The sequence below is a fragment of the Temnothorax longispinosus genome, chromosome 3 (genome assembly GCF_030848805.1).
Source record: "Temnothorax longispinosus isolate EJ_2023e chromosome 3, Tlon_JGU_v1, whole genome shotgun sequence".
Classification (NCBI taxonomy): domain Eukaryota; kingdom Metazoa; phylum Arthropoda; class Insecta; order Hymenoptera; family Formicidae; genus Temnothorax; species Temnothorax longispinosus.
Genome location: NC_092360.1, coordinates 14221487 through 14242274, shown reverse-complemented (window position 1 = coordinate 14242274; position 20788 = coordinate 14221487). Strand labels below are relative to the sequence as shown.

The 20788-nt window shown below is 35.1% G+C and overlaps 1 protein-coding gene across 2 annotated transcripts in view; it reads left to right on the top strand.

The window, feature by feature from the left end:
* LOC139810364 (uncharacterized) overlaps positions 1-20788 on the top strand; it is a 293594-nt gene that overhangs the window by 248409 nt on the left and 24397 nt on the right. For both annotated transcript variants that reach the window (XM_071773847.1, XM_071773848.1), the window contains one exon: positions 14406-14543. In XM_071773847.1, coding sequence (XP_071629948.1) covers positions 14406-14543 — 138 coding nt within the window. The remainder of the gene's footprint in view (positions 1-14405; positions 14544-20788) is intronic.

Sequence of the window (20788 nt, the reverse complement as noted above, 5' to 3'; positions counted from 1 at the left end):
TTTAAATCTCGCCGTTCAACCAGCCTTCTCTACCTCTATTTTCTTGTTCACGCTTATCTCGAAATAGAATGAGAGACTTGAGGAGTTCACATAGAACACGTTCACGTATCTACAGATTAATAACTTTAATTATTTTTGTTGCATCTACGAGTGATCTCAGAATAGATAAAACTTTGTACATTTGCCGCATAGTCACCTATACAAATATATAGGTACGCGAAATTGTATTTGTTGAGCCTGATAAAATTTGGTACACATCAGAATCTAGACGAAACAAATTTTAGTATACTCAACCCTAGAAGCCGACAAACGATTACTTTTATTCACAGTTACAGATAAATAAATTATTATTTTCTCGCGGCGTTTATATATTATTTAATTATATTAATATTATATAGAATAAATTTATATATGCATGTTTTATATAAAATTTATAATAAAAGAAATTATATGACCATATTGTACAACATATTGTATTTTCATTAATAATGCATATATTAATAATTTGTGTGCGAAATTTAATACAGTATCATGTTTTTGCCATTATGCAAATTAATAATATATATTTTGTAATTTAATAATATGTATTATAATCTGAAGCATATACGAGTATTGTTTAGACAGAAACATTGACAATTTAAAAAAATGTATGTTCTATTTTCTGATTTTCCAGAAATATATCTAATAATTTTATATATTTTTTAGAAGAATTGCCTCAGAAAACCCTTTAAAAATGATTATAGCAGCTATTCTTGCCAGATATGATATCAAACACGATAGCGATTTTATTTTCTATCAATAACGGATGGTGAAGGAGGAAATGATGGCGCGTTGCATTCGGTCCTAACTGGCCGCGCCGTAAATCCACGGAATCGAATTAACGTCTTGACGTTTCCGATTGATTTCTGCGACGCGACGAATACTCGATCCGTCGGAAATCATTCACCATGCTATTTCATGAAAGGAAGGAAGGGTACGTGTGCAGAGACGAAGAGCTTTCAACATCCCTAAACTCTATTAAGATAGCAAAAGTCACTTATGGATCACGACTCGACGACCTTTCCACCAGATGACCGAATACATACATCATACATATATATTTATATATATACATACACACATATTATGTGCGTGGGTGTGTGTATCGATAGGATATACATACCTACAATTAGATATCTATATATATGTACATCAAAGTCAATGAATCCAAGTATTCGTGTTTTGCTAAAGTTGTGATTTACTAAAGTTACCATGTATATATACTCGAGTTGTTCAGATTTTGCAAGAGCTATAAAATTGTAAAGCAGTTTGACGAAAAGAACCATATTTTTTATTACATATAATGTTAATTATCTTATTTCAGACACATTAAAATTTTATCAAGTTGGTTTCTTACACATGCCGTGATTTATTTTCTATGCGTTGAGTTTGTAAAATATTGTAATAAAATAAAAATAAAATATGAATTCAAGTAGTCTAGAATAAATTAATTAATCACATAAAGGAAAATCCGTGCGCCCGATTCAGAAAGTAGAATTGTATAGAAATAGCTATTTGCCTTTAATTCCTTAATTCGTAGCTACCTGTTACTGCACGATTTCGCATATCGCGGCTTACGGCACGACGGAGGTGTCTTTCTTCGGAAGCGACGGATATTACCCGACTGAAGCAGTTTCGTATCTGTCTCCAACGAGCGGACGACAAGATGAACGTCTCTCGGCTCTGTCCTGAATTTGCAATGCGATAAACGCACAACACGTAAACCGGGAAATATATATACCAGGATCCATTAATACGGCCGCAATATGTTTCCAAGTTTCTCATTACAAGCGGTGCAACTTCGAAAGCCTTAAGAGTGATATAAAAGTGAAATAACAACGCCTGTAAGCCGTAAGCGTTCTGCTTGATAATGTACTTGCAAACATTCTTAATGAACATATATAAATATATAACATTGGAGATGCTTTTTACAATAATTATTATTTATTGTCATCTTTTGACAGCTTGCAACGATCAAAGTGTTTATGTTTCAATATCTTCGCTATTTCAATATTATTTTATTTCGAAATATTAACCTTTCCACATTCTTAAGCAAAATGTAATGTAATGTAATGCTGGAATACGAGTATATCTTAATTCTCTGTTAGTGAAAGTCTTTCAACTCCGCTTGTATATTATTATACAAATAATTATTTCGCGCGCAGTGGTGCATAAAATGCTATAGTAAAGTTCCGCAAACACACAATGACATAATACGAATGAAGACGGGGTATACGTCATGGCATAAACGCATATAGCATGACGGAGGGTGGAAAAGAGATGAATCGAGGAAGAGAACAGGGAGGAGCTGGCGGAACACGTAAGAGGGTGGAGAGAGGGTACTCGTCGAGGGTGGATAAAGGGAGTAATTTTCGCAGGTACACAAGCTGTAATTATTAATGAAACGGATGGCGCGGCGTTGTACTTGGTCGCACTCGAGCTCAGCAGTCGACTTCCTCGTCTTCGGTAACACGATGTGAAGCTTTCCAGCTCTATCTCTACACAAAACTCACATTTATAAGGACTCATTTTTCATTTCGCGTGTCCGTTGGAATAATACACCACCGAGGTTGCTCTATCGTGCTCACTTAAGGGCCGTCGCCGTTTCTTACTCTTATTCCCGTCTCTCGTCGTCGTTCTTACTTTAATCCTCTCGCACCATGACTCGGCGGTTTTACTGTAATTGTCTGTTTTTCAAACCGTGATCACCACGATAGAATGTTTGTAACGTGAAATTTCATGATCCTCCGAAAATGAGCTGCGGAATTTCAGCAACGCGATGAATCATTCTTTACGTAAGTTTCTAATTGATCTATAAATCACGCAATTTTTATAAATGGCATGGTACGCACGCAGTTTTTCTTCGTAGAGATTGTATTTTCAACTTTTGTGACATAAATTTTAGCTTCTATTTTATCACAATTCAAGTTACATGAACTAATTCCGTTGAATAAAACACCCGCTTTTGGAAATTAAATTCAGCGAGACGACACCAGACATATTTTGACAGATGGAACTAATTCTGGAGAGTACGTAGCATTGTAATTACAAAGCTTACGTGCGAATCTGTCGTTTTCAGGGGAATATATATATGAGTTCTATAACCATCTCTTTCATCGTAGGTTATTTTATTTAAAAAAGTACAGCCTCTTTACTTCTGTATGTTAAAAAGAAATATCAGTAACGTACGTACAAGGATCGATATATAATTGAGTTCAGTTTAATATATATTTAAGATTAATATTGTTTGAACAGTAAAGCAATTTTTATTAAAGTAACGTCGAGCTCGATGGACCAGCTTAAAGAAAGTGCAATTTTCTTTGAAAATTTGCATGGTCAGAATGCACTTTTCTTTTATAAGCTTCTTAAATTGGCGCCTCTCTGAAATGGAAGCCGCGGCAAGCGGACAAAGATAGTTGCAAGTGGTTTCAGCGGGATGAACATTCAAGAGCTCGAAGTTCATTTCGGGGGTAAGCCGTGTCGGGGTGTCCTACTAACGTCTACGACGTCTCAGTCGAAATGGCAAATTCGAAAGTGCCAAATGAGGTGAGAGGGTGCGCGAGAGATGAAGAAGTTGACGGAAGTCATACAAAGATTTAGCGGATGTATGCGTGCATGGGTGTATATTATGGATATAAGTATATTATATCAGTATATTATAAGTATATTATATTATACATAATTCGTTACAGATAAAATCTCAGATAAAATGGATGATGAAAAATCAGATAACAGATCAGATATTAATAATAGCATGCTTATTTAAGCCCCAAGAACGGGGCTACTTGAACATCCCCAGTGTCGAAAAAATGAATCTCACGTCAAAGTAAATACCACGTATGCACCGTATGCACCGTGGACCCACATATGCACACGGAGGGTTAAGTTAGTTCGAAATTCAAAACTCCTTCTTGAAAGAGTATAAAGAGTATAAAACATCTTCTCATCTTGGGGGAAAAAACCACTTCTCAATCTACTTAAGAATATTTTCGCATCTATTTTAAATATTTATTTGTCCTGGATACATTCAATCAAATAAGTTTTCCATACGTATATATTTAAGTATTTTTAAATGTTATCAAAATGTCTCAACAAGCATAGCTTGCGTGAGATTCCACGAACATTTATTTAATGAATTTAATCCATTGAATCGGCCGAATCTTGGATCATATCTCTTTATTTCATGAATATATTTCTGCCAACGCGTTTATTTCCATCAAGCTGTGCGGAATCATAATGAGAGATACAGGATACAGGTGAGCGAATAACCAAGCGTGTGCGCTCAGTGACTGATAAACTCAGACCAACGACGGACGGACGTACGATCATGTACGAACGGATATTTCGTCGACACGAGTAAGCGTGAATTGCGTGTAATATGTGCGTGTGGTACGTGGTACGTCGAACGTGTGGTGTGTGGTGCACGTCAAATTGGTTTGTATCGCGACTATCAAGAGTGCGACGCACGTTCGTCGCCTGTGTACGCGTGGCCGACTCGATTCACGTGTCTGCGTATGTATGAAAGGGTGCGACTGTAAGGGTGCATTTTGGCGCGGGTGTTCCGGAGCACCATCATGTTTGTAGGTGACTGGTGAGAGCGTGCGGTGCGGCGCAGTAAACGGAATAGGAGGCAAGACGGAAACTCTCGCCGCCGCGCCGCGCCCGCGCTGCGGAGACGGAGGTAAGGTAAATTGCTACAAGACGGATCATAAATATCTCGGAATAGCGTTATATATGTGCAACAGCCTTCGTTAGGACGGGAAGCACCACAGCTTGCTCATAGATTCCGCATCCTTCCCGCTGTACGATGCGAATCAATGGCATAAGCAGCTGCTGCAGCCAGCTGTTACGATGTTGTCGATAATGGGGAATCTTGTGAAGTCGAATATTCTAAACCAATCGAATATATCCCTGGGCAAGCGTAATGTCGAGGCGTATATCTTGCATGATACTATACATTCTCGTAACATGCTTAATTAAGCTTTGTCAAGTAATATATTTTTCTCACGTAGTAGAAATAATTACGAAATTGTAACATCTCTCGACCATATAAATTGGGATAACCAATTATATGTCGATCTCTTTTCAACAAATGATGCGAGATAAACAACAATCTCGACATTTGCGCGACGTACCAAACCCCGTCTTCAAGAATCGGTATCTAGGCCAAGGACGGCCTATTGCACTCGACACAGTTGCATACTGCGCGCGCTGGATACAATTAATGGTGCAATTTAGCCAGGGTCGAGAGTCGCTCTCGCCGTTCACCAGAACGATACGGCCAAGACCGAGGAGGAAGAGAGAAACGAGCTAGTTGGAGGATAAGAATGTGGAGGAAAGCTGATAGTACCTACGCTAGTTTGGAAGAAAAAGGTATAAGGATAATGCGAGCAGAGCAAAATAATTTCACCAAGATAAAAACGAGATAGATGTTATGTAAGTAAGCTTGCCATAACCGGAATAGTGGCCTCTTTCAAAAATTAACCCATCTACTCTCTTTTATCGCTTCCTCGCAGATATTGCTTCTCATCACTTGCCGATTGATTTTTGCAAAGACCCAATATTTGGTCTCTTCCGATCATACGAATTGAATATTTATAGATTCCTTTTTTAATATTAACTTCATTTATCAATCTTTTGGGGAACACACATCATATCTATTAAAGCTTTAGTTTGAATTACAAATCCATTAGGAATATGGCAAAATTACATTTTTTTAAATATATTGCATATTGTAGAAATTATAACATCTTTCTGTCATATTTAACATATATGTTTAAGAATCAATTACATTTATTACATTATAGATCAATGCGAAAGGTAGAGAGATTGATGCACTATGTCAAAACCAAAATTTTAAAGATTGAAATATTTGGTTTACATAAACGATTGGTTTTGATTTGCAGATTTGCAGAGAAAACTCATTCTTATTTCTCACATCCTCTCCAATCGCTTACTTTTATATTTAGAATAATAACAGATTATGTCACATTATGCAACTGTCTTTAAGAACTTTTACTATAAGTCGGTGGCTCAACATAAAAAGAAAGAGTGACTTTTAAAATCTTGTACAGTTAATTTCTCTTTAAGAAAATCAGACCCATCGAATTTCTTTGCTCTAACGTAAATAAAGATAAAATCAATTCCGTCAAATTTACAAATTCAACGTCCAATTCCGATAATCTCGGAATTAATATTTTTATAGATCCCTTCTTGTTTTTTAATAAATCAATTATCAACTAATTAGAAATAGTGAACAATAAGTTGTTGATTAATCTCTCAAACGCAGTGATTTCTATAGATGTATCTTATTACAGTTGGTTTTGGACGTCGATGTATCTTCAGCAAGATGTTCGCTTTCTACATTATTTAACAACATCCTTAACCTGCACCAGCTAAAATTTTGTTAATATAAGCATCAGATGCCGATGAAGCTTTTCATATGAAATTCATGGTAAGCGTCGAAAATAGCTCTGACCATTCGCTATGTCCAACTCTTTTCGAGTAACAAAACAAATTTCGTCTTAAAGCAGAATAAAATTTTTGGTTGCACTTGGAATTATATTTAGTATTTGGAATTTCAGGAATTTCTTTCCCTGCCCTTACACACACACACACATGATTTGTAAAATAGGAAATATGAAATAGAAAATAATAAGATCGAGCAAACATATGTTTTAAGAACGTTGTTGATAAAATCATTCATTTTTGAATAAGTACAACTCTTTATGATAACAACGTTATGAGTTTCGAGACTGTTGTAGGTGAGCGTACTTGAGAATTTTTCTTTTTTTTTTTAGCAATCATGTCTTCGCAGGCTATCCTGAGTACCTGCCAACACTTTCAAACGTGAAGAATGCATCTCGTCCGTGGATTATAAGCTCGACGAGTTGCGCGTGCTCGAGCACGTTTCTTCCCACTTCGTGTCTCGCAATCTCCTTGTAATTGGAGCCTCTCGCATCACCCCGCTGCTCCGCGATTTCCTTGTGATTGAAACGACGTCGTGTATACGACACGCTGTTTGGAATTTACGAACAAAATTGGTTCTCGCGTATATATTACCTACAAGGCACCGCAATCAGACACTCATTCGCGATTAAGCAGTCTCATTGTCGCATTGTCAAATATAAAATTCATCAAGTTAGGTATAGATTGCACATGGGGCAAAATCTCATTTGATCTTGCATTTTGGTAAATTATTTAAGTGAATAAAATATATACAATCAATTTTTATCTTTAATTTATATATAGATTGCAATATTACATTATCGATAAATGTATTTTTTAATCAAACTTAATGTACATATTTTACGGTTATAACATTGCACAGGATGTCAAGTAAATTTTTACTTTCGGTTATCCGTTTTTTTAATGTTCACAAAATTATCAGAAAATTCCTTTCATTCCGCATTGCGGTATTGCACAAATGAATAGCAAGAGTTGCAATCAATTTTATTACAATTTTAAAGGATATTCAAGAAAGAGAAGAAGAAGAAGAGAGAGAGAGAAAGAGAGTGTTTAGCCACTGTTAAATAAATAATTCGTGTTTGAATTAGTTTCACGTTACTTTGTTTCAGAGTCAAAATTATAGGTGGTTACTGGAGAATGGAACAGTTTCAAATGTACTCAAAGACTTGTTTGCCGCAGAACGAATTTTCCCTCTGTAATGATAGATAATCCATTTTCCCGTTAACTTTTACAACGCAACAACAAAAGTATCAACTTTCAGTAAAAATACAGTTTTTATTACGTATTACGCGTTATCATGGTATGGATAAAATTTAAAAAAATACGTCATATGACATGAATAAAATAATGTAGCAAATTTACATATACGTATATATATATGTGTATATATAAAATTTATTATATCTTATGCTTTTTCTTCACACAATATAATATTATATTATAATTTTATGAATAATGTAAAAGAGTTAATAAATTTGTCATCGCACCCACATTAGTTATATCCTAAAATAAAATTAGATACAAGTATTAAAACTTGTTAGATAAACTCGTTTTCAAGAAATCACTTTCATAGATATGACGAACGATTGCGCTACGAGAGGGAAAATGTAGATCGCTGGTCAAAATAACAGTAAAATCACTGGCATGTCACAGGAAATAGAAATAGAAATACGTGCCATATCAAATTGTGACAGTGAACATCGTTTATCTCCTTGAGATAGGAAGCCTCGGGATGTGTAAAAGCACGCGTTCTTTTCTAGAAAATAAAAAGAACCTAAGATGAATGAATTCGCGTAATAGAATAAAACCAGTCTGAGGACAGATGGTTTGTCGGATCCATTAGACCTTCTGTCGTGTCTGACGACTTATGAAATAAAGCAACATCGATTAATTCACATTTTATCTCTTCAAAAAGGATCCTTATCGTCCTGTGATGATCCTTTGTATTCCTCGATTTCAATCTCGTTCTGATCTTTACTGACAAGTTATGAAGTTAACATTAATAGTTGACATTAAAATCTCAGCTATCTTTATTTTATAAACCATGCACTTTAACAGAAATTTCACAATAATTACGTTATTGCGAAATAAATCATTAATTTTATACGCCATTTGCCGATAGAAATTATCATCGTTCGAAGCTGTAAATATTTATGGTCGGAAATTACAGCCGACCAGGATTGTCCAAAAATTGATGTTGACTTACTGTCCTTGTCTCGTAGCTGGAAGCTGGATCCTCTTTTGACAGCAGTGGCTTAATGCAAATTTCACGGGACGACTGGTGTCATAAAAGCCGCGGTTTAGATATCAATTTATCACCGCTTTCTGCTCGGTAATATCGCATTATTTCCTACCCTTTCTGGTCCTCGCGGCCGGCAACAATGGCGATGAGCAATCAATAGCACTCACAACCCGCCTCTCTTTCGCGCACCTCCCTCTGTACTCCCTCAACCTTGCCGCATCGTTCAGCCTGGAGGGAACTTTTGGTCATTTTTCATCCTCATGTCCTATCGACGGCCGACATTACAGTATGAAGACTGACGTGTACGCCATCGATGTGCGAGCTATGCACGCATTACTGCTTCCATTCTTCGTATTAACTTGGGGGGACTGGGGAGTACAAGAGAGAGGCCGAAAACAGTGAAATAGATAGCCACGAATTAATTTCATATGGAAACATCCACAAAACAAATTATATGATTTTTAAATCTTTTATAATGGGTCACGTACTTTAACTAATATGTACTTTTATACTAACAATAAGTATAGTGAAAATAAAATGCAATATGTCGAACAAATTAATCCAAGTGAGAATTTAAATAGGCGGTCCTGCTGTGTATAAAAATTAGCGAATTATTAAAAAATCGTATTTGTGAACGAGACTTCTCGAAACATATGATTATGTTTTGTGCATACATATTTTATTTTACAAAAAAACAAATTTTAATAAGGACACTATATGTACAAACATCTTAAGACATTTATGTGCTCTTTCTTAAAGTTTCGTTGAATAATGGATATAATCATGAAAATTTCAATTACGCTTTGCCCTCAAAAGAATCGAAACAATTCTTATATAGCCGTATATTGACGCGAGAGTCTTAAACCTGTATCGAATTCATATTTTACGAATTATGAAACCGATATTATGATAGCGCCATAGATGGGGTGACTGAAAGTAAAGAGCAGGTTCGAGACATCGCAGCGAGCCCAAGGGTGGTTGGTGCAATAAAGAGCAAGAGCGCATATAAGCCGTGGCTGTTAGTTCGTAGCCTGGTCACGACACGGATAGGTTGCGGCATGAGGCGGTTTCCATGGAGGACAGGGCAGCCCGGAGACTGGAGAGACTGCATTATGCATCCAAAAGTGGCTGGCTACACCCAGCTGCGATTGGACTCCTAATGTGATCCGTGCACAGGGGGCACGCTTTCTCGTAGAATATTCGACGTCTGATAGAGTGTAGGAAAGTATCATCTCTGAAAGATTAGCACCCTGTTTTCAGAAATCCGATATAATTGATAGAAATCTGACTCTTTCTTTAAAAGAGTTTTAATATTCATAATACGTTTTGAAAAGAGTACCAGCGACGTAAAATGTAAAATATAAAACACCAGAAATATAGGAAATTTTCGACTTCTTTCTGTTATATAAAAATTAGTAACAATTTTATCATTTCGCGCAGGATCGATTTGAATCTGAATACTTTTCGAGCTTCAACGAACACACCACTGTAATCCTCAAAACGCAATATTGAATTAAATTTACGCTTGCTGAATCGTACACCGTCATCCGGATTTCAACTACTCGATTGAGAAGAAAGTTAAAGAGTGTCAAGTTTCTCGACAACTCACTATTATATAAATACGACTGTAGTTGCGTGAATAAGAAAGAGAGAGAGAGAGAGAGAGACTAAAAGAAGATCAGAGAAAGAAAAAGCTAGGGGACGAGAGAGGAAGGAACAGACAGAAGGAAGAAGACCGCGGGCGAAGATCCTCTTAGTGCACTCGTGTGTAATTATTCGAGGGCATGTACAGAAACCGTCATGACACCGTCGACAGATCCTGTCGGCGCCACTACTCGACAGACTCAACCTCCAAGTCCTATGATTCGATTCGACCCAGCGACCCAAATCGTTTCCGATATTTTATCTATACTGATAGAAAATGAGAACCTACTCAAGTCGTGACTTTGCTGCATGTCTCTAACGTTGGTTGATCTTTACTTTCGGCAGCTTTTTCGCATCACCGACTATAGCGTATCAGGCCTCAGCTTCATATTTTATATCAACACGATTTCATCGTCGAGAAGCTAATATAATTATTTCAAACTGTCGAGCTCCATTTATAAGTTATTCGTCCGTATGCGTGTAACTATATAACTACGTACCGAAAATATTTAACACCTTCGCTACCATCATTGCATATATGACATGCTCGAGTTTCATGGCAGATTTAATTTTGTATTCTATGTCTCTAAAATATAAAATTAAAATTTATCTTGTTGAATATGGGATAACTTGGAAAACACAACGACATTTAATTAGCGTATGAGATGCTGATTACATATATATCGGATAACGAATAACTATTGCTTTGAAATAGCTTATGCAGATATAGCGCGGTATGTATATGTATAGCGTGAATACATTAAATTATAAAATTATTTTGTTAAATACATGTGTATATATTATATTATATACATATAACTGACAATTTAATACATTTTTTTATTAATATGATCGTACATTGCTTGTATTTATATATAAAAATAAAACGTACTTTCACATGAGTCAAAACGAATTAAAAACGAAGTAGCACAAGTATAGTTGAGAAAGAATGATAATTTTTTTTACTTCCGGACTATTATGGACGATGATAAAGTATCCTCATAGTTTTCTCTTATTCATGAATATCATAAATCATGATTAATAAATAATGTATCGTAAACTTTTATTACTCTACCTACTTTTTCATTATTTTTTACTATCTTTAATTAAATGCGAAACCCAATTGACTATTCACCAAGCTATTCTCTTTGGATATCGAAATCCTTTGTCCATCTGTTCGCGCTGCATTTTATATCGCAGAAGTCTTCCTTGCATTTTCAACTACTCACGAATTCTCGGAACTGCGTTAGTTGCTCTTTTATGGTGCACTTTACGGTCTTTGGGAAGAAATTCAGTTTTAGAAGAATTCTAGGGCGTACCGGTGATTGTACGAAGCACTATCCTTCTTTACCCTTCCGCTCTTTGCTCATCGATAAAACTGGCACGAGCGAAATGATTTGCGCCGATACAAAATGTCGCGAAGGACCTGCCTTCATTATGCCTTATATAAAAAGGTTTTTCTAGAAAATTCAAAAATTGTGCACCAAAAGATAGAAATTAGATAAAAAATTAAGAAAATGTGAAAATGTGATTGGAAAATAGTGAAAAGAATTGAAAGATATTTGTAATTACTTGCAGAAATTATTTAAATCTTATATGAAGCAATTCAGTTTAATAGATCAGGGGTATATGTATAATCTAACATCATAAAGCTAAAAATCTAAAATTATTACAACACATTCTGTGTGTGCAGAGGATTTATATTTTCGGTTTATAGGATTTTTTATATTAATCAAAAAATAAAAATCACTTTTTTTACTTATTATTCTATTGAATACCAATTATGAAAGTTAAAATATATAACAGTATATAAATGAAGCGACGCAAAAAAGTGTAAAAAATATAAATACAAAATATTAGATTATAAATAGAACGTGCTTTACATCAGGTTTAACGCGCGCGAAATTATTTAACTTTTTATAAGACAATATAAAACTATAAGGGAATTTAGTTAAAATTGAACTGACAGTCCGAAACTTATTACAGAGTCTAACGAGAACGCCTATATATTGCATCCACAAAATCGATCAAGAGACGGGAATTACTTTCCCTTTAATCACCGTTCTATCGGCTATGAAAATAAAAATGCTGCGGTCGCAGCGACTGCCTCTCGAGAGAATTTCTGCCTCGCACACACTTTAGCTATTTTTTTCCTCGAGCCGCACGGAAGCGAATCGGTTCGGAAGTGTTCGGAAAGGTGCAAGGTGAGAGGAACGGTGGCGTACGCGCGCGCTTCAGAGAAGAGAGTAAGGTGTCCTTATAAAGAGCGGTCGTAAAGTGCTGAACGTCGCTTAAAGGGTCGTCTTCGAGCCGCTATTACTTCGAGAAGAGCACTTTGCGCTATTACCAATACACGAAACATGACGATGCCGACAGGAAATAAAATCGATGGGTGCTGAAGACACTAGCTACCTTTAAGTGTTCCCTTATTCCCTGTTTTATTCGCGATCCGCCTGTTTTACTCGTGATCCGTACTTCAGACTTCAGCGCGTACAAAGACACTCTGCGGCCTATGCCATTAGAATACCATATAACATTATTTCAATAGAACGTAGAGCTTAGCGAGTTTGATCTTAAAAGCATTTTAATATAAGAATTACTTTGACGAAGAATAGACTTTTGTTTTTTCTTGTTAACACTTGCTACTTTGACTTTCAGAATATAAAATGCGATCGATATATTTTACCATTATTTGAACATTAAGGTTTTGTTTTTCCGTTAAATATAATTTTTTTCCTTATTCTTAAAATCTTTGAAGAAACCAATCTTTTCTATTTTTAGTATGTATAATTTATTGATATATTTATAAAGGAAGTTATCAAAATTCTGAATTTGAAATTCCGAAAATTGAAATATGAGTGTCATATACCTTAACATGTCAACGAATTTTTGAATAGATAGTCCGCGGTTTAAAATGTGAATTGTGAATCAATCTTACTTAGGAAACAATACCATATATTTTGCCTCACGAGAGAGACACGCCTGGGTGATTATTCAAAAATTATTACTTGTCACTGAGAACGTGCATCGACTGAATGCTACGTGAAAGTTTTTGCAATGTTTCGCCCTTATCCAGGACGCGGTCGACGCGGATGGTAGGCGATCAATCCTGATGTCGGAAACTCGAAGAGTTCTATCACGTTGGCGAAATTGATTTAAAGACCGCGTCGTAATCCTTTCGTTGAGAAAACCGTCGAGTAGGGACTAGGGAGACTTCCATTAATGTGGAATAGGCAAAGTTGGTCTCTCTCTCTGTCTGTCTACATAGGTAATGTTGTCGCGCGTACATTTCCCCAGTGTACATACAAATTGCTTTGTCTTGGCGGCTATTTTTCTCGCCCCGACCAGGACGATCGAGGCAAATACGTTCGGCGGAATTTCCCTTTACGACCATCCTTTACACCATCTAATCCTCCTCGTAAAAGCCAGCGCTCGTGGCAAGACGCAGTTTCGTTTCGTTTGCCATAGAACGCCGCCCGCGCCCGCGCCGCAAGGAAGAGTTCGAGTTCGAGAAAAGCTTCAAGACGTTACGAATAAAAGGAAGAATCTTGCTGAGGTGAAATTAAGACGAGATTTCAGCACAGATTTCGGTGGGAAACAAATCGGGCACTGTCGTGTTATCGAGCTCCTAATGGCGATATAAATTCTTGAATAGATCACTCATTGCAGCAATACAATTATTTTCAAGTGAATGCACAACTGACCTAATCTAACCCCTAATCACCGACTAGCAAACGGTTGTTAATGTCAGCACTCTTCAATTACCGCCGGGCCTCTGCCTGCATGGGGCCTGCATGGGGCCTGGGGGCCTCTTTGGTGATGATGAAAATTTACCCAGGGTTGTCGTTGTCGATCTTTAACAGTATCTCGTCGATGATATAACGAATATTTTCAGTATATATGTAACTATTATCTTACTTGCTTCAATAATATATAAATGACACGTCCAACAAATTGATATTTTCCAATATTGAGAGATTCGAGTTGAAAAATAAATCTCTTTATTTTTCAGAGCTTACCACAAACACCAGCTGGTGGGGCTAGTGGAAAAGCAAGCGCAAGTGGTACCGGCTCAAGCGCTGGAATGGTCAATGGTGCTGGTGTCGATCATGAAAACATTCGGGATGGTGCTGGCATAGATACAGAGCTTGTAAGTGTACAATTCATAGTTATATAGATATACATGTATAATTTTAGTTTTAATTTTACATATTCGAAATTTGTTAAATAAATTAAATGTAAAATTATCTATATATTATATGATCGAAATATTATTCAAAATCATATATCAAGTATATATAATATATTACCCGTTAAAATAACCCATAAAAATTGAATAAAATTTAAATTACGGGGTTCCAAGAAAATACTTTGCGCATTTAATAAATTGTGCGTACACAATTCTTTGTGCAATAACCAGAATTACATAATTATTCAAACTTTTTTATAATACTAAGAACACTAGATGTTGATGTTGCAATGGTTACAACTCTTTGTGTTTCTAAAACTTGATTTGACGCAAGTATCTTTAATTGTTCGGTTAGGTAGTTAGGTTAATGAGTTTCAGCAGGCAAAACGCCATCGTTCAGTAACGAAATGAAAGTGGAACAAACTGTTTCCTTCCTTTGTCGATAACTCGGAAAAGTTTCTCACAAGTGTGCCATCGCATCGTGACAAAAGTTTTATCATGGCAAAAGAACCGAACAACAAAGCGGCTATTCGCTGTGCTTGATACTATTGTTTATTTCGTTCTACTTGAGTTTAAGTTTGAGCGGACCCCTTTATTGCCATGCACCAGGTAGGGATTGCGGGACCAGTCAGAGCGAATAACGAAAAAGAGTAAAAAGAACTCGTACCGACATGTCATGGGAAATCATCGTTTACGCTCGACTTGTACGTTGTTCACGAAAGCTCTACAAATTGCAAAATTTTATTTAGCATTATACGTGCAGACACGCTCTGCACATATTTTGCTATTAAATTTATGAATCTTGGGTTTTACTAAGATTAATAAAAGATAATAGAAATTCTTCCTGAATTTACATCAAATAACAAAAGCGTTACATTAATAAAAGCGAAATCACGCGTTGGTAGTGATGATATTAAATGTAGTCTGGATGGAGTTTCTTGCTCAGTTTTTGTCATAAGGGAAGAAATAATCCGTGCGTGAGAGGATTAAAAAATACTACGTTCTCGCGTGCATAAGTTAAAAGGGGAAAGGAAAGGGAAACAGCAAGATCCCGGAAAGTATGCAATACGGGATCTAACCAGACAGTAGGAGCTAGCTGGAACTCAGGAATTAAGCGATTACTTCCGAAGTTAACCATTGTTCCCGGCAGTCCATCAATCCGCCTCTCCGACGATTCCCCCTGCCGTTTTTTCGCACGTCGATCCATTCGTACGGAATTAAAACCGTTATCTGCATCCCTCCACCCGCTTCACCGAGTTCCGAAAAGCAGAGGGATACGGATAGGCAGTAAAGACTGGATGAGGGTTGAAATCCATGGGCGAACGTCGGACAAAAGGGGTGCGAATAGAGATAGAATCGACTGGTCATCCGCGGATTCTGCGATCTAACGATATACATACATGGAATTTCCTTGATACATTACTATTATTATTATTATTAGGTAAATTTGTTTTTTTTTTAAATAATATTTCTGATTTTATTATGTTTATTATCTATATTAATTTTTTATGTAAAATTGAAGAAATATAATATATACATATACAATGTATAAAGTAATAAAGTTATTTCTTTCTTTTTGTTTTTACAAATTATGTTGTAATTAATGACAATCTATATGTTATATGAGAAATTAAAAATTATTGCAGTTATCTGTGACATTTTTATCTGTGTCTTATTGCTTGTTATTTTCTTTTTCTCTTTCTTTTTTATGCGAATACGTACGTTTGTGTTATCTTTTGACATTTAATATTCTGATACTCTGCTATTTGTTTTTGCATAATAGATCTTTGTTTTCCTATTCTCCTCCTTATTCTCTTCAGAAAATATGACGATGAAAACATAATAATAATTTTGATTATTTGATGATTAGAAAATTCCTGGAAAACTCTCTCAATAATTAAGTATGCATCGTATACGAAAACGACGCAATTAAGTAGCAACTTATCAAAAAACCGTGGATGAAAGGTTTTACCTTTTGTGAGGAAAATCAGACATGATAAAAAGTTAAGTAGAGCACTTCTCTTAAAATGGCGATGCTGTTCTCGTGAAGACTAATCGTAAGACTGATGAAAAATTAGAAGACCAAAAAGGACGGAATAAAGTTTCTCGTAGGTTTTTTTAATGGAAAGTTTAACTCAATTTTATTAAAAAAATAATAATAATAATAATTCTTGAGGCCATGCGGGACAGAAATGCAAAAGCCTAAGGAACAAAGAGTGGGAACATTTTGCAAGCGGAATTAATCAGACAAAAAAACGAGAAAAACGCACGGAACCATGAGAGGCTCTTTTGTACTTTGAATAAAGCTTTTAACATCTGTAATACAATTTTGCTCACTTTATGTGGCTTATTAATAAGATGAGGAAATGTATGAAATGTGGTATACTTATTGAAAAACGTGGTGTCGAAAGCATGTATGAGAAGTAATTATTCAAATTAATTAAACTCTTATAAAACTATTTATATAATCGTAAGTTTCGACAACTAAATTTTAGTAATGATGCTCATAGCGTTATTATAAAAATTATATAAATATGATCTCGCCAGCGATTATTCGAAGTATCTTCAAAGGAAATTAACAAACAGGAATTTGAATATTTAAACACACGATGCCTGTTTTATTTCTCAATGAGTGACAAAAGAAAGATGATACTTGTATCGTATGAATCACAGAGTACATAAGGTATAAAGATATAACTCAGGAAGAATCATGTGATCAGTAACGTAATACATAAATCAACAAGCGGAAAAATTGAATATCTTAACAAAATAAGTAAAATAAAATTTTACTAATAACAGGGTTAACGACAAATATAATTGATTAAATTTTTTCATAAACTACATCTATAGCAAATAAATAATATAATATCACAATCTATATAAAAAGATGTAGACATATCGTTAATTTAAAACTTTGAGTTAATAACCTTTAAATTGTTCAAAGCACAAGTACAAGTTAAATTTATGTAAAACTGATGTAAACTGACGTGCACACGTGCGCGAAAGAAAAAAAAGAATGTTATTAATTTTAATAAAAATACATAAAAGTGAATAAAATTGATAATAAGAGTAATAAACCATTTAATTATTATTCGTATTTTCTCAGAAATTAAATATCGTATTAAAAAAAATTAATTTTGTAGAAGAATCAGAAAAAAAAATTCGTCCGAAGAATTTGCACAAGTGATGCTGTTATACACGTCGAAACAAAAGAATTACAAAGCTCATTAATTTTTTCGAGCCAGGAAAATGTTGAAATAATACAAACAGGATGATAAAACGAGGACGAGTTTATAAATGGCTTACTTCTTTGATTTATGATTCAAGCATATTACTTGCAACAAAAGCTTTGTCTCCCTGGCAATGTAACATTCTTCTTATCCAAGATCTGGATATCCTGGGATTATGTGAGCGTTACGAAGCGTATTTAGCATAGTATTACGTCGCTGAAACGTTATCCCTTGCAGTGACTGCAGAATGTAAACCATCTTATGGAATAATCCGATAGTCTCAAGACGAAGGACTCGAAATAGTTGGAAGCTCCATCGATCAAAAGAAAGGGAACATGATCTTATTCTGCAGAAATTGTTGTGAGATGATTCCCTATCGTAATTTTCAATCCAAAATATAAAAAATGTTCTATGTTTTACAAACTAAAGCGTGACCATATCTTAATAAAGATAGTTTTTAATAAATGTGGCAGTTTTAAATCAGACAATATCACATGCATGTGTTTTTGCACAGCTTTAACAGTGAAAGAACTTTTCGTAGATCTACGTCATCTATGTCACAAATTTACATTTATATTATGTGCGCACACAATTGTCATATTTTTATTTTCTCTCTCTCTCTCCTAAAAACTTAATGTTCCGCTTTTCGTCATTTATTCTTGCCTTGATTAAAAATATCTTTTTCATCTATATATTTATCGCTCCTATCAATCAAATGTTACCGCGTTATAATGCCTGTAATTCGCACGTGCACGCTCTCCAGCGCTTGAAGAGTTTAATAAAGCGGATTCGCGGCCACTTGTGAATGCAAGTATGAAACGTTTTACCAACGTTTTTCGTGATATAGGCGAAGAAAAATGCATAATGCTGGGCAGATAGAAAATAATGGAGGAGGCAGAGGGAAGAGTTGTGAATTCAAAGCCCCCCGTGCTACGGTTTCTTTATTATACCGCGCGTTGGGTCTTCTTTTTTTTCTCCCATCCTTTTTATCCGCCACATATTCTTTTCTCGCTTCGACAAATGCGCTTTTACTTGCTTCGACTATAGAGGCCAGCTGTGGTTTTTATGTATTCAACTTAAGGTAGTTAGTCCGTAAAGTCATTTTCTTGAAAACCTCATAAAATTTGAACAGTATATTAATGTAAACACGATTTACACACCTGTGCAATTAGAAAAAAATTGACTGCACCGAAGCTGAGACAATTGAAATCAAAGTTAATACTTTTTACATGTATCACAGGTATGAAAACGGCTTCCGATACTACGTTTCTAATTGTAGCGATCAAACTACTCTGGCAACTTTTATGAAAAACAAGAAGACGATAGAAGAGACTTGTAAAAATATACTTACAAAACTACAAGACCTTTGACTGTTTAGTTTCGAAGTAATTCTTTGAAGTGAACCTAATCTAGTAGCACACATTAGTGTCTATATATATATCTACATATGAGATTCTTACACACACATATGCATAACGCGGACAATCCCAGCCAAATACTATATGTCATTTGTCTATCTTTAACTTTTTGACAGTATTGTCACGGACTAACTACCTTAATAAAATGTTTGACACTTCTTTTATCGTTACGTCAAGCACTTATATAACCGCATTTTTCGACTGTTTTCAGAGACATATGAATTAAGAAATATGTCACTTTTTATAAATATAAAATTTTATAAAACAAGCAATGTTGAAATAGAACAGTTTATATTTTGATAGACAAATTAATTTGCCGATATTCTGACATATTTTGGCCAAAAAACTGCACTTATAAAATAAAGCGTTATAAAAATTAATTAAATAAAAATATATTTTTAAGTTTTACATTTTCTTTTCCTAGAGTTGTAAAAAAATTAGTTTTGTCTTAAGAGTTTTTAAAAGACAAGAAAAACTAAAAAAAAAATTATATCTATAATCTACAATCAAAAGAATATTGATACTTGTTGTTACTGATCCAAATATTAAGTTTATCACTTTATATATGCCACTGTTGATCGCGTTTTTACACAGTACTCCGAATGCTCATTAGTCCACAATTGCGGAACTCTTGGTTAAAAAAATGTCTCGACGCAAGCAGAGTAAGAAGAACTCTTCCCCACAACTCGGTTCTTTTATTACGCGACATTAACGCTCGTCGCAGATGGCTCGGGAGAAATTAAAGAAATTTGCATAATCACAATACTCCGCGTATTGTTACTCGCAACTTCAGCCAGACATTTCACTAATCTACCTTTTAATTAAGCAAATATGCGAGCGCCGGAACAATTCGCATTAGCAGATGTATTGTACGCATCTTCATAAGATTCCTCGACTTTGCCTACACGAATATAACAAACAATGATAATTTCTCTTCCTTTCCTGTCCTTATTTTCTCCCCGAGTTAAAATGAAATCGGAAGAAAATATGCGTGCAAAACTTAAAAAAACCACGTATTTACGAATAATTATTCTACTTATTGTTGAATACAACTTTAGCAATAATACTCGTTTTTGTGAGAGATTTCGAGATTAGTATAACCTGGGGTAAGACAGAAAATAAATTGGCGGCATAATGGCAACGGAATTGGTTTCTTTGCTGCAGAGAATTGCTACAAGACACGCAGGATAGATCTTTACGCTCGTGATTCGTCTGTGTCGTCCCTAAATGTGCTCATAAGATCTATCGATCGAGAAAAAGAGCAAAAAAATTTCGATTTAAAGGGCGAGTAACTTTAGAAACATTAATTCTTTTTTAGAAAATCATCACTCATAACTATTAAAGACAGCATTTTCTGTCTGTGCATGTTGATGTGTAAAATAATAGCTTACATTTAGAAAACTTTACGGTCACATACATTATTCAAAAGTCATTTCTCGCGTCTTGTTGTAACTATAACTCAACTTTATATAATTTAGTTAATGATCACAATACGTTTACCACATTCCATAAGAATAATGCAAGAAATTAACATTTGGTAAACAGTGAAGTGAATCAG